The sequence below is a fragment of the Saccopteryx bilineata genome, chromosome 3 (assembly GCF_036850765.1).
Source record: "Saccopteryx bilineata isolate mSacBil1 chromosome 3, mSacBil1_pri_phased_curated, whole genome shotgun sequence".
NCBI lineage: Eukaryota > Metazoa > Chordata > Mammalia > Chiroptera > Emballonuridae > Saccopteryx > Saccopteryx bilineata.
In genome coordinates, this window is record NC_089492.1 from 119,503,774 (window position 1) to 119,517,895 (window position 14,122).

Consider the following 14,122-nt stretch of genomic DNA (forward strand, 5'->3'; position numbering starts at 1 on the left):
AATTTATCAACACAAAACTCCACCTTCAGGAAATACAAAAGGGGGATTATCCAACCAGATACAAAAAAAGAACACAAAACAAAATTACAAGTAAAGATCACAATAAAAATAAGATTAATCTGTGACAACAAAAACCAAAAAGGGAAGAGGACAAAGATTAAGAGTAGCAAAGGAGGATGGAGTGCAAAAGCACTCATGAGATAATGTACTACAATAAATAAGATATATGTCCTTTCTATTACTCAATGGTAACCATCCATGAACAAACCACTACAGAAACACATGGCTTAAAAAAGGAAGAAACAGAGGAAAGAAGTATGGAATATAACCAAACAAAACCAAATGACAGAAAAACAAAAGAGAAGAACCAAACAAGATACAGAGCTATCACAAAGCAATATGTAAAATGGCAATAGGAAATCCTCAAGTGTCAGTAATTACCTAAATGTAAATGAACTGAACTTACAAACATGAGTTCATCATAAAAAGACACAGAATTGCAGAGTGGATCAAAAAAGAAAATCCAATTCTATGCTGCCTTCAAGAAACACATCTAAGCTACAAGGATAAAAACAAATTCAAAGTGAAAGGTTGGAAAATGATTCTCCAAGCAAATAACATCCAAAGAAAAGCAGGTGTAGCCATACTCATATCTAACATTGCTGACTACAAGACAGCAAAGGTAATCAGAGACAAAGATGGTCATTTCATAATGATAAAGGGGACATCCACTCAAGAAGACATAACACTTTTTTTTTATTGTGCTCTTGATGGCGATTTTACTTATAATTTTGTTTTCTTTTTTGTATCTGGTTGGATAACCCCTCTTTAGTATTTCCTGAAGTGGGGGTTTGCTGGTGATAAATTCCCTCATTTTTTCTATATCTGTGAATATATATGCATCAAACCAAGGAGCACCAAAGTATATAAGACCACTAATCAGTGGTCGTCAAAATCATTAGTCAACAGAGCCAAATATCAACAGTACAAAGATTGAAATTTCATTTGAGAGCCAAATTTTTTAAACTTAAACTATATAGGTAGGTACATTCCTTATTGAGGTAGTGTCCACACGTGGTATTTTGTGGAAGAGCAATACTTAAGGGGCCAAAGAGCTGCATAAGGCTCGTGAGCTGCGGTTTTGCCAACCACTGTTCTTACTGATCTAAAAATAAAAACCGATAAAAATATAATCACACTTGGAGACTTCAATACACTGCTGACAGCTCTAGATCGTTCATCCAAACAGAAAATCAATAAAGAAATATGAGCTTTAAACAAAACACTAGAACAACTGGATATGACAGATATCTACAGGACATTTCATCCCCAAATGCCAGAGTATATATTTTTCTCCAGTGTCCATGGAACATTCTCAAGAATTGATCATATGTTGGGCCACAAAACTAACATCAGAAAATTCAGAAAGATTGAAATTATACCAAGCATATTTGCTGACCATAAAGCTAATGAAACTAGAATTCAACTGCAAAAAAGAAGTAAAGACACAGAAATGTGGCAATTAAACAACATACTTCTAAAAAATGAGTGGGTCAAAGAAGAAATAAAATCAGAGATCAAAAGATACACACAGACAAATGAAAATAACAAAATGACATGTAAGAATCCCTGGGGTGCAGCAAAAGCAGTAATAAGAGGGAAGTTCATATCACTATAGGCTTATATGAACAAATAAGAGAGAACCCAAGTAAAGAACTTAACATCACATCTAAAGGAACTAGAAAAAAAAAAGGAAAAAAAAAAAAGGAAAAAAAAAAGAGAAGAAAAGAAAAAAAGAGAAAAAAAAAAAAAAGAAAAAAAAAAGGAAAAAAAAAATATAAAGGAACTAGAAAAAGAAGAACAAAGGCAACCCAAAACCAGCAGAAGAAAGGAAATAATAAAAATCAGAACAGAAATAAATAGAGAACAGAAAAACTATAGGAAAATCAATAAAACAAGGAGCTGGTTCTTTGAACAGATCAACAAAATTGACAAACCTTTGGCAAGACTCGCTAAGGAAAAAATAGAAAGGACTCATATAAACAAAATCCAAAATGAAAGAGGAGAAAATCACCACAGATATCATAGATACACGAGGAATTATCGTAGAATACTATGAAAAACTATATGCCACCAAATCTAACAATCTAGAAGAAACGGTTAAATTCCTAGAACAATACAATTTTCCTAGCCAGAGTCACAAAGAAGTAGATAGCTTAAACAGACCCATACACAGGGAGGAAATAGAAACAACTATCAAAAACCTCCCAAAAAATAAAAATCCAGGACCAGATGGCTATACTAGTGAATTTTATCAACCATTCAAAGAAGACTTGGTTCCTATTCTACTCAAAGTCCTCCAAAAAACTGAAGAAGAAGCAATACTTCCAAACACATTTTATGAGGCCAACATAACCCTCATACCAAAACCTGGCAAGGACGGCACAAAGAAAGAAAACTACAGACCAATATTTCTAATGAATACAGATGCTAAAATATTAAACAAAATAGTAGCAAATCTAATACAACAACATATTAAAAAAATAATTCATCATGATCAAGTGGGATTCATCCCAGAATCACAAGGAAGGTTCAACATACGTAAAACGGTTAATGTAATACACCATATCAACAAAACAAAGAACAAAAACCATCTGATCTTATCAATAGATGCAGAAAAGACATTCGATAAAATACAACATCATTTCATGTTTAAGACACTCAACAAAATGGGTATAGAAGGAAAATATCTCAACATAATAAAGGCCATTTCTGACAAACCATCAGCTAACTTCATATTAAATGTCATAACACTGAGGACTTTTCCTCTAAAATCAGGAACAAGACAAGGTTGCCCACTCTCTTCACTCTTATTCAACGTAGTGCTGGAAGTTCTAGCCAGAGCAATCAGACAAGAGAAAGAAATAAAAGGCATTCATATTGGAAAAGAAGAAGTAAAGGTTTCACTTTTTGCAGATGATATGATCCTGTACATCAAAAACCCCAAAGACTCCACAAAAAGACTATTAAAAACAATAAACCAATACAGTAAGGTCACAGGATACAAAATTAATATACAAAAGTCTATTGCCTTCCTATATGCCAACAATGAAACAACAGAAAACGAACTCAAAAAAATAATCCCTTTTATGGTTGCAACAACAACAACAAAAAATACCTAGGAATAAACATAACAAAGAATGTAAAGGACTTATATAATGAAAACTACAAAGCATAGTTAAGGGAAATAAAAAAAGATACAATGAAATGGAAAAATATTCCTTGTTCTTGGATAGAAAGAATAAATATAGTCAAAATGGCCATATTACCCAAAGCAATATACAAATTTAATGCAATTCCCATCAAAAATTCAATGACATTTTTTAAAGAAATGGAGCAAAATATCATCAGGTTTATATGGGACTACAAAAAACCCTGAATAGCCAAAGTAATCCTAAGGAAAAAGAACGAAGCTGGGGGCATTACAATACCTGACTTCAAATTATATTTGAATAATCAAACCGTGGTATTAGCAGAAAAAAAGACATTCAGACCAATGGAACAGAACAGAGAGCCCAGAAGTAAAACCACATATATATGGTCAAATCATCTTTGAAAAAGGGGCCAACAACACACAATGGAGAAAAGAAAGCCTCTTAATAAATGGTGCTGGGAAAACTGGAGAGCCATATGCAAAGAATGAAACTCGACTACTGTTTGTCCCCTTTTACCAAAATTAATTCGAAATGGATCAAAGACCTAAATATAAGACCTGAAACAATAAATTACATAGAAGAAAACATAGGTACTAAACTCATGGACCTTGGCCATAAAGAGCATTTTATGAATTTGACTCCAAAGGCAAGGGAAATGAAGGCAAAAATAAATGAATGGGACCACATCAGACTAAGAAGCTTTTTGCAGAGCAAAAGAAACTGAAAACCAGACAGCCAACTAAATGGGAGGTGATATTTTCAAACAACAGCAAAAATAAGGGCCTAATATCCAAAAGATACAAAGAATTCACAAAACTCAACAATAAATAAGCAAACAGTCCAATAAAAAAATGAGAAGAGGACATGAACAGACATTTCTCCCAGGAAGAAATACAAATGGCCAACAGATGAAAAGATGCTCATCTTCACTAGCTGTTAGATAAATGCAAATCAAAACTACAGTGAAATACCACCTCATACGTGTTCGATTAGCTATTATCAACAAGACAGGTAATAACAAGTGTTGGAGAGGCTGTGGAGAAAAAGGAACCCTCATACACTGCTGGTGGGAATGTAAAGTAATACAACCATTTGGAAGAAGGTATGGTGGTTCCTCAAAAAATTAAGAATAGAACTACTATATGACCCAGCAATCCTTCTACTGGGTATAAACCCCCAAAACTCAAAAACATTGGACTGTAAAGACACATGCAGCCCCATGTTCATCGCAGCATTGTTCACAGTGGACAGGACATGGAAACAACCAAAAAGCCCTTCAATAGAAGACTGGATAAAGAAGATGTGGCACATATATACTATGGAATACTACTCAGCCATAAGAAATGATTACATCGGATCATTTACAACAACATGAATGGACCCTGATAACATTATACTGAGTGAAATAAGTAAAACAGAAAAAAACTAAGAACTGTATGATTCCATATATAGGTGGGACACAAACTGAGACTCATGGGCATGGACAAGAGTGTAGTGTGGTAGTTAACAGGGGGAGGGGAAGGGAGGCGAGGGAGAGTGTGGGGGGATGGAAAAGGCATAAATAAAACCAAATAAAAGGTGATGACGGAGGACAATTTGACTTTGTGTGATGGGTATTCAATATAATCAAATGTCAAAATGATCTGGAGATGTTTTCTCTGAATCTATGTACTCTAGTTGATCAATGTCACTCCATTAAAATTAATTGGCTAAATAAAATTTAAAATTATATATATACTTGAAAGTGGAAAATAATAAACATATTTCTTATTTTAAAAGCAAAACAAAACATAAACAACAAGGGCTAACAAGGTTGTAGGGAAAAGGGAACCCCTGTACACTGATGGTAGGAATGTAGATTGATACAGCCACTGTGGAAAACATACGCAGTTATCTCAAAAAATTAAAAATGGAGCTGCTTTTTGACCCAGTGATCCCACTTCTGGGAATTTATTCTAAGACTCTCGAAATACTAATTTGAAAGAATCTTTGCACCCCTATGTTCACTGCAGCGTTATTTACAATAGCTAAGATCTGGAAACAGCTCCAGTGCCCATAAAGTAGATGAGTGGATAAAAAAGCTGTGGTATACTTACACAATGCGACGATATAAAAAAAGAAAATCTTACCTTTTGTGATGGCATAGATGGACCTGGAGATCATTATGCTAAGTAAAATAAACCAGTCAGAGAAAGACAAGTACCAAATGAATCCACTCATATGTGGAATCTAATGAACTAACAAGCAAAATAGAAACAGACTCATACATACAGAGAGCAGGCTGACAACTGTCGGAGGTCAGGGATGTTGGGTGACGGAGGGGGAGGGACAGTAAAAAACAAAGAAAAAACTCATGGACAGTGACAACAGATTGCAGGGGAAGATGGAGGGAGGGAATAGGGAGATAAATGGACAAAAACTTGACTTGGGGGGGTGAACACACAATATGGTATACAAAGATGTGTTGTAGAATTGGGCACCTGAAACCTGTATAGTTGTTACAAAGTGTCACCCCAATAAAATTCAGTTTAAAAAAACATACACATGGTGGGAAGGGTACAATATAGAATGTGTTCTAACTTAAGTGATCATTTACTTACAATAGACTACTATAAATATAGCTTGTTACATATGAATCTCATAGTAACCATAAATTAAAAACCTATAATATATACAAAAAGAAAAAGGAAACCAAAAAATCATTAAAGTCGTGAATTAACCAGGCTTAATTCTTTTTTTTTAAAGACACTGTCATTACAAAGAAAGTAATTCAAATTAATCAACCATGCCCTACAAACACAAACAGAAATGATACTGAATAGTATTGACTATAACAAAAAGCACTTTAAAAAACAGCAGGAATGCTCACCAACTCCAGAAGTTATTGATTCTGCATCAATGTCGCTGGCTCTTTTTCTTGCCACTTCAGCTAGTGCCAATTCACCCTTATCTAGTGCCAGGTAATGGATGTCCTTTGGAAATAAAGAAAAATAAAAGATTAATCCAAAATGAATCTTGGTCAAGTTACAAAGGAGAATTTGAAAGAATTTATTGTTCACAGTACAAAACAGACATGGCCGATGAATATTCTTCTTATGTATTTTCATTTCCTGTTTGCTACTTTAACTGAGTTTTCTTGAAATGGAGATATTGCTATAACGGTAATTATCTGAACAAGTTATTTTAAGTCTTTAGGGGAAAGGACAAGTTTTTAAATTAAGTGTTTGACATACCCAGTTTTGTCAGGGAATAAAAACTTTAATTGCTATTTTCCTTGGTGAGATTTTAATGAAGAAAAATCTCAGAGAGCTCCTTCAAAATTCAGTTGTTTGGAATACTACTTACTACACAAATTTGTTTCTGATATTTATGTGTCTGGCACATATTACTTTGTTAATATTATTACTCTTAGTATTATTTTAAACTCATTCAGTCAATAAATCATTGCCCACTAAGTGCCAGCAGTTTCTGGAGTATAGAGCTCAATACAATACCAGATTTGAAGAGGCTTTGAACCCAGTGGGGAGAAAGACCTCTGTAAACAAATTAATTAATTATATAATAGCTTTATGGCAGATATTTGCACAGAATGCTATGGAATGAAAGGAGAAACTGATCCTTGAGCTGAGTCTTGAAGGATAAATTAGTTCTGACAGGAGGGAAAATGGAGAAAAGGTGACAGAGACAGAAAGATACAGTGCATGTATATATAGAGAGAACCTTGAGAAAACAGTTGTCAGGCAATGGCAGGTTTTTCAATATGAAAGGACGGTTGGATGCGTGGGAAAAATTGGTGGAAAATACTACTCAACAAGTGGGTAGAGCCACTGGAAAGGACTCAGAGCCCTTTGGGTACACAGAATGATTATTGAAATGAAAATCGTACTCCAATAAAAATGGAAAAAGAATATGAACAGTGAGTTTACAATGAAGAAATATAAATTGCCTATAATCATGAAGAGACATTTCCCTTTATTAATATTCAAAGAAATACAAACTGAAAAAGTGTAGTTTCAAATTAAACATTTTTTTTTGTATTTTTCCGAAGTTAGAAGCAGGGAGGCAGTCAGACAGACTCCCGCATGCACTCGACCGGGATCCACCTGGAGTGCCCACCAGGGGGCAATGCTCTGCCCATCTGGGCCTTTGCTCCATAGCGGCTGGAGCCATTCTAATACCTGAGGTGGAGGCCACTGAGTTGTCCTCAGTGCCCCGGCCAACTTTGCTCCAATGGAGCCTTGGCTGTGGGAGGGGAAGAGAGAGATAGAGAGATAGGAGAGGAAGAAGGGTGGAGAAGCAGATGGGCACTTCTCCTGTGTGCTCTGACCCGGAATCAAACCCAGGATTTCCACATGCCAGACTAACGCTCTACCACTGAGCCAATCGGCCAGGGCCTTTAAATTAAACTTTAAAGTTAATATTTACTGGTTGCAAACTTTGTGGGGAGAAAGGCACTTACATTTACTGAGAATACAAGAATTCATGCAGCAGGGTTTGATAAACTATGGTCTATGGTCTAAATATAGTCTGTTTTTTGTACTGTCCTTGGTTAAGAATGATGTTTACATTTTTAAATGAAGAACTGTGCTCTTATTTAACTCTAACTGGCTTTCCAATTAGCTTATGCTGCAGACTTGAAAATGTTTCAACCTAAAACTGTAAGGCAAAACTATATGTGAATTAACACTGTTTCACTTAAAAGTAATGTTGAGCTGTTACACATTTCCTGCACTGTCAAAAATTTTAAAAAGTGAGATCTCCATTTCTAAACAAATTCCCAGCAATGTATTTTCTGATTTCAGTCCACAGCACAGTTTCTCAACCTTGATGGAAGTGCAAGAAATTTCCATATTCCAAAGTCTATTTAAAAGTACAGTTGAGGAACTTTAATTGGAAGTGATTAATTTGAGATGTTGTGACATGCTAAAAGGCAGTCTAATCTCTTAGCTAACAGAATTCTAAAAATGAATTCTCATAGATATATTGCCGTACCTATCTTTGAGGAAATAAATTTGCAAAGGTGAAATATGTAAATTTTCATCGTAGATCAGCATTAATAGATGAACATTTGCAATAGACTACTAATAAAGAACACTAACTTCCAACTCTAACTGAAATGCATCCACACCAAATTCCATTATTCACATTTATACATTTGTCTTACAAAAATTATGCTCAATTATTACATTATTATTTTATCAGTAAAGATTTATGGAAATTTATTTTCTTGTTATCTATATGTACCTTTATAACTTCAGTTTTTCCTCTATCCCATAAGCCTGCAATATTTGCTGTCTGCCCCTTTTTGGAAAAAGATTGCTGATTCCATATTATAACAACATATCAGAATTAAAAATTTGTACACATGTATTTTGGGAAATCTTTCTAAGGAAATCATGTGACATTGTATGTCCAAGATTGATGATGATAACATAACTTTTAACAATGAAAAATTGGAAGCAACATAAATATACATCAATTGAAATAATTATGTGAGTTTTTTCTTTTTTAATCCAGAGTATCATACTTTCATAGTAGATCCTTATAGTCAACAAATAAATTAGTAATAATTTAAAAATACATGCTACTATATTCAATTTGCTAGTATTTTATTTCAGACTTTTGCTTCTATGTTCATAATTAAAAGTCTATGACTTGGGCTTGACTTCTAACAACCCCTTTACTGCTATCGAGTTATACTATACATATAAAATAAGTTAGGTGGCTTTTTTCTATATTTCTCATTGGCAATATTTCTATGTGACTTTTCACTGAAAATAAGCAAAAGAATGTAAACGGATTAAACTCACCAATAAAAAGGCACAGAGTAGCAGAATGGATTAAAAAAGAAAATCCAACTGTATGCTGCCTATAAGAACCTCATCTAAGTAACAAGGATAAAAACAAATACAAAGTGAAAGCCTGGAAAACAATACTCCAAGCAAATAACATCCAAAAAAAAAAGTAGGCGTAGCAATACTCATATCTGATAATGCTGACTACAAGATAGCAAAAGTACTCAGAGACAAAAATGGCCATTTCATAATGGCTAAGGGGACACTGAATCAAGAAGACATAACAATTCTTAATATATATGCACCAAACCAAGGAGCACCAAAATATATAAGACAGCTACTTATTGACCTGAAAACAAAAACTGACAAAAATACAATCATACTTGGAGACCTCAATACACCGCTGACGGCTCTAGATCGGTCATCCAAACAGAGAATCAACAAAGATATAGTGGCCTTAAACAAAACACTAGAGCACCTGGATATGATAGATATCTACAGGACATTTCATCCCAAAGTGACTGAGTATACATTTTTCTCCAGTGTACATGGATCATTCTCAAGAATTGACTATATGTTGGGCCACAAAAACAACATCAGCAAATTCAGAAAAATCGAAGTTGTACCAAGCATATTTTCTGATCATAAAGCTTTGAAACTAGAATTCAACTGCAAAAAAGAGGAAAAAAATCCAGGAAAAATGTGGAAACTAAACAACATACTTTTAAAAAATGAATGGGTCAAAGAAGAAATAAGTGCAGAGATCAAAAGATATATACAGACAAATGAAAATGACAATACGACATATCAGAATCTATGGGATGCAGCAAAAGCAGTGATAAGAGGGAAGTTCATATCACTTCAGGCATATATGTACAAACAAAAAAGAGCCCAAGTGAACCACTTAACTTCACACCTTAAGGAAGTAGAAAAAGAAGAACAAAGACAACCCAAAACCAGCCGAAGAAAGGAGATAATAAAAATCAGAGCAGAAATAAATGAAATAGAGAACAGAAAAACTATTGAAAAAATTAATAGAACAAGGAGCTAGTTCTTTGAAAAGATCAATAAAATTGACAAACCCTTGGCAAGACTTACCAAGGAAAAAAGAGAAAGAACTCATAAAACAAAATCCAAAATGAAAGAGGAGAAATCACCACGGACACTGTAGATATACAAAGAATTATTGTAGAATACTATGAAAAACTTTATGCCACTAACTTCAACAACCTAGAAGAAATGGATAAATTCCTAGAACAATACAACCTTCCTAGACTGAGTCAAGAAGAAGCAGAAAGCCTAAGCAGACCTATAAGTAGAGAAGAAATAGAAAAAACCATTAAAAACCTCCCCAAAAATAAAAGTCCAGGCCCAGATGGCTATACCAGCGAATTTTATCAAGCATTCAAAGAAGACTTGGTTCCTATTCTACTCAAAGTCTTCCAAAAATTTGAAGAAGAAGCAATACTTCCAAACACATTTTATGAGGCCAACATAAGCCTCATACCAAAACCAGTCAAGGATGGCACAAAAAAAGAAAACTACAGACCAATATCTCTAATGAATACAGATGCTAAAATACTAAACAAAATACTAGCAAATCAAATACAACAACATATTAAAAAAATAATACATCATAATCAAGTGGGATTCATCCCAGAATCTCAAGGATGGTTCAACATACGTAAAACGGTTAACGTAATACACCATATCAACAAAACAAAGAACAAAAAACACATGATCTTATCAATAGACGCAGAAAAGGCTTTTGATAAAATACAACACAATTTTATGTTTAAGACTCTCAACAAAATGGGTATAGAAGGAAAATATCTCAACATGATAAAGGCTATATAGGATAAACCATCAGCCAACATCATATCAAATGGCACAAAACTGAAGGCTTTCCCCCTTAAATCAGGAACAAGACAGGGTTGTCCACTCTCTCCACTCTTATTTAATGTGGTACTAGAGGTTCTAGCCAGAGCAATCAGACAAGACAAAGAAATAAAAGGCATCCATATCGGAAAAGAAGAAGTAAAGGTATCACTTTTTGCAAATGATATGATCCTATACATCGAAAACCCCAAAGAATCCACAAATAGACTACTAGAAACAATAAGCCAATACAGTAAGGTCGCAGGATACAAAATTAACATACAGAAGTCAATAGCCTTTCTATATGCCAACAATGAAACATTTGAGAACAAACTCAAAAGAATAATCCCCTTCACGATTGCAACAAAAAAAATAAAATACCTAGGAATAAACATAACAAAGAATGTAAAGGACTTATATAATGAAAACTATAAAGCATTGTTAAGGGAAATCGAAAAAGATATAATGAGATGGAAGAATATTCCTTGTTGTTGGTTAGGAAGAATAAATATAATCAAGATGGCCATACTACCCAAGGCAATATACAAATTTAATGCAATTCCCATCAAAATTCCAATGACATTTTTTTTTTTTTTCATTTTTCTGAAGCTGGAAACCGGGAAGCAGTCAGACAGACTCCCGCATGCGCCCGACCGGGATCCACCCAGCATGCCCACCAGGGGGCGATGCTCTGCCCCTCTGGGGCTTCGCTCTGTTGCATACAGAGCCATTCTAGCGCCTGAAGCAGAGGCCACAGAGCTATCCCCAGCACCTGGGCCATCTTTGCTCCAATGGAGCTTTGGCTGCGGGAGGGGAAGAGAGAGACAGAGAGGAAGGAGAGGCGGAGGGGTGGAGAAGCAGATGGGCGCCTCTCCTGTGTGCCCTGTCTGGGAATTGAGTCCGGGACTCCTGCACGCCAGGCTGATGCTCTACCGGTGAGCCAACCAGCCAGTGCCCAATGACATTTTTTTAAAGAAACGGAGCAAAAAATCATCAGATTTATATGGAACTATAAAAAACCCCAAATAGCCAAAGCAATCCTAAAGAAAAAGAATGAAGCTGGGGGCATTACGATACCTGACTTCAAACTATATTATAGGGCCACGACAATCAAAACAGCATGGTATTGGCAGAAAAATAGACACTCAGACCAATGGAACAGAATAGAAAACCCAGAAATAAAACCACATATATATAGTCAAATAATTTTTGATAAAGGGGCCAACAACACACAATGGAGAAAAGAAAACCTCTTCATTAAATGGTGCTGGGAAAACTGGAAAGCCACATGCAAAAGAATGAAACTGGACTACAGTTTGTCCCCCTGTACTAAAATTAACTCAAAAAGGATCAAAGATCTAAACATAAGACCTGAAACAATTAAGTACATAGAAGAAGACATAGGTACTCAACTCATGGACCTGGGTTTTAAAGAGCATTTTATGAATTTGACTCCAAAGGCAAGAGAAGTGAAGGCAAAAACTAATGAATGGGACTACATCAGACTAAGAAGTTTTTGCTCAGCAAGAGAAACTGATAACAAAATAAACAGACAGCCAACTAAATGGGAAATGATATTTTCAAACAACAGCTCAGATAAGGGCCTAATATCCAAAATATACAAAGAACTCATAAAACTCAACAACAAACAAACAAACAATCCAATAAAAAAATGGGAAGACGACATGAACAGACACTTCTCCCAGGAAGAAATACAAATGGCCAACAGATATATGAAAAGATGCTCATCTTCTTTAATTATTAGAGAAATGCAAATCAAAACTGCAATGAGATACCACCTCACACCTGTTAGATTAGCTATTATTAACAAGACAGGTAATAGCAAATGTTGGAGAGGCTGTGGAGAAAAAGGAACCCTCATACACTATTGGTGGGACTGTAAAGTAGTACAACCATTATGGAAGAAAGTATGGAGGTTCCTCAAAAAACTGAAAATAGAACTACCTTATGACCCAGCAATCCCTCTACTGGGTATATACCCCCAAAACTCAGAAACATTGATATGTAAAGACACATGCAGCCCCATGTTCATTGCAGCACTGTTCACGTGGTAAGGACATGGAAACAACCAAAAAGCCCGTCAATAGATGACTGGATAAAGAAGATGTGGCACATATACACTATGGAATACTACTCAGCCATAAGAAATGATGACATCGGATCATTTACAGCAAAATGGTGGGATCTTGATAACATTATATGAAGTGAAATAAGTAAATCAGAACAAAACAGGAAATGCATTATTCCATACGTAGATGGGACATAAAAGTGAGATTAAGAGACATTGATAAGAGTGTGGTGGTTACAGGTGGAGGGAGGAGAGGGAGAGGAAAAGGGGGAAGGGGAAGGGCACAAAGAAAACTAGATAGAAGGTGACAGAGGACAATCTGACTTTGGGTGATGGGTATGCAACATAATTGAACGACAAGATAACCTGGACATGTTATCTTTGAATATATGTATCGTGATTTATTGATGTCGTCCCATTAAAAAAATAAAATTAAAAAAAAATAAGCAAAAGATATGCAATACATTTGAAAAGAAATTAATAACCATTACTGAATGGCATAAATAAACACCTGATTAAAATATATATACTTGTTTATGGCTAGAAAGTCTATATATACATAATAAAAATATCAATTCTGGCCCAATTAATTCATAAAAATTGATGGAATTCCAATCAAAATTTCTTAACAATTTTTATGGTACTTACAAGTAGATCTTACAATTCCTATGTAAAAACAAAGTCATGAATATCTAAGACTTATCCTAGTTAATATTATAACTACATAACACTCAGTTCAAAACCCTGGGCCTGCCTGGTCAAGGCACATATGTTGATGCTTCCTGCCCCTCTCTCTCTCTCTCTATCCCTCTCTTTCTCCTCTCTAAAAGGAATAAATTTTTTAAAAATGTTAAAAATTATAAAAAGAAAAAAAAAGCCTGACCAGGCAGTGGCGCAGTGGATAGAGCATCGGACTGTGATGCGGAGGACCCAGGTTCAAGACCCCGAGGTCGCCAGCTTGAGCGCGGACTCATCTGGTTTGAGCAAGGCTCACCAGCTTGAGCCCAAGGTCGCTGGCTTGAGCAAAGGGTCACTCAATCTGCTGTAGCCCCCTGGTCAAGGCACATATGAGAAAGCAATCAACAAACAACTAAGGTGCCGCAACAAAGAATTGATGCTTCTCATCTCTCTTGCTTCCTGTCTGT

The 14,122-nt window shown here is 35.2% G+C and overlaps 1 protein-coding gene across 3 annotated transcripts in view; it reads right to left on the minus strand.

Moving 5' to 3' along the window:
• Nucleotides 1–14,122, minus strand: part of WDPCP (WD repeat containing planar cell polarity effector) — a 444,357-nt gene that overhangs the window by 108,215 nt on the left and 322,020 nt on the right. For all 3 annotated transcript variants that reach the window (XM_066267228.1, XM_066267229.1, XM_066267227.1), the window contains exon 14: nt 6,085–6,187. In XM_066267228.1, coding sequence (XP_066123325.1) covers nt 6,085–6,187 — 103 coding nt within the window. The remainder of the gene's footprint in view (nt 1–6,084; nt 6,188–14,122) is intronic.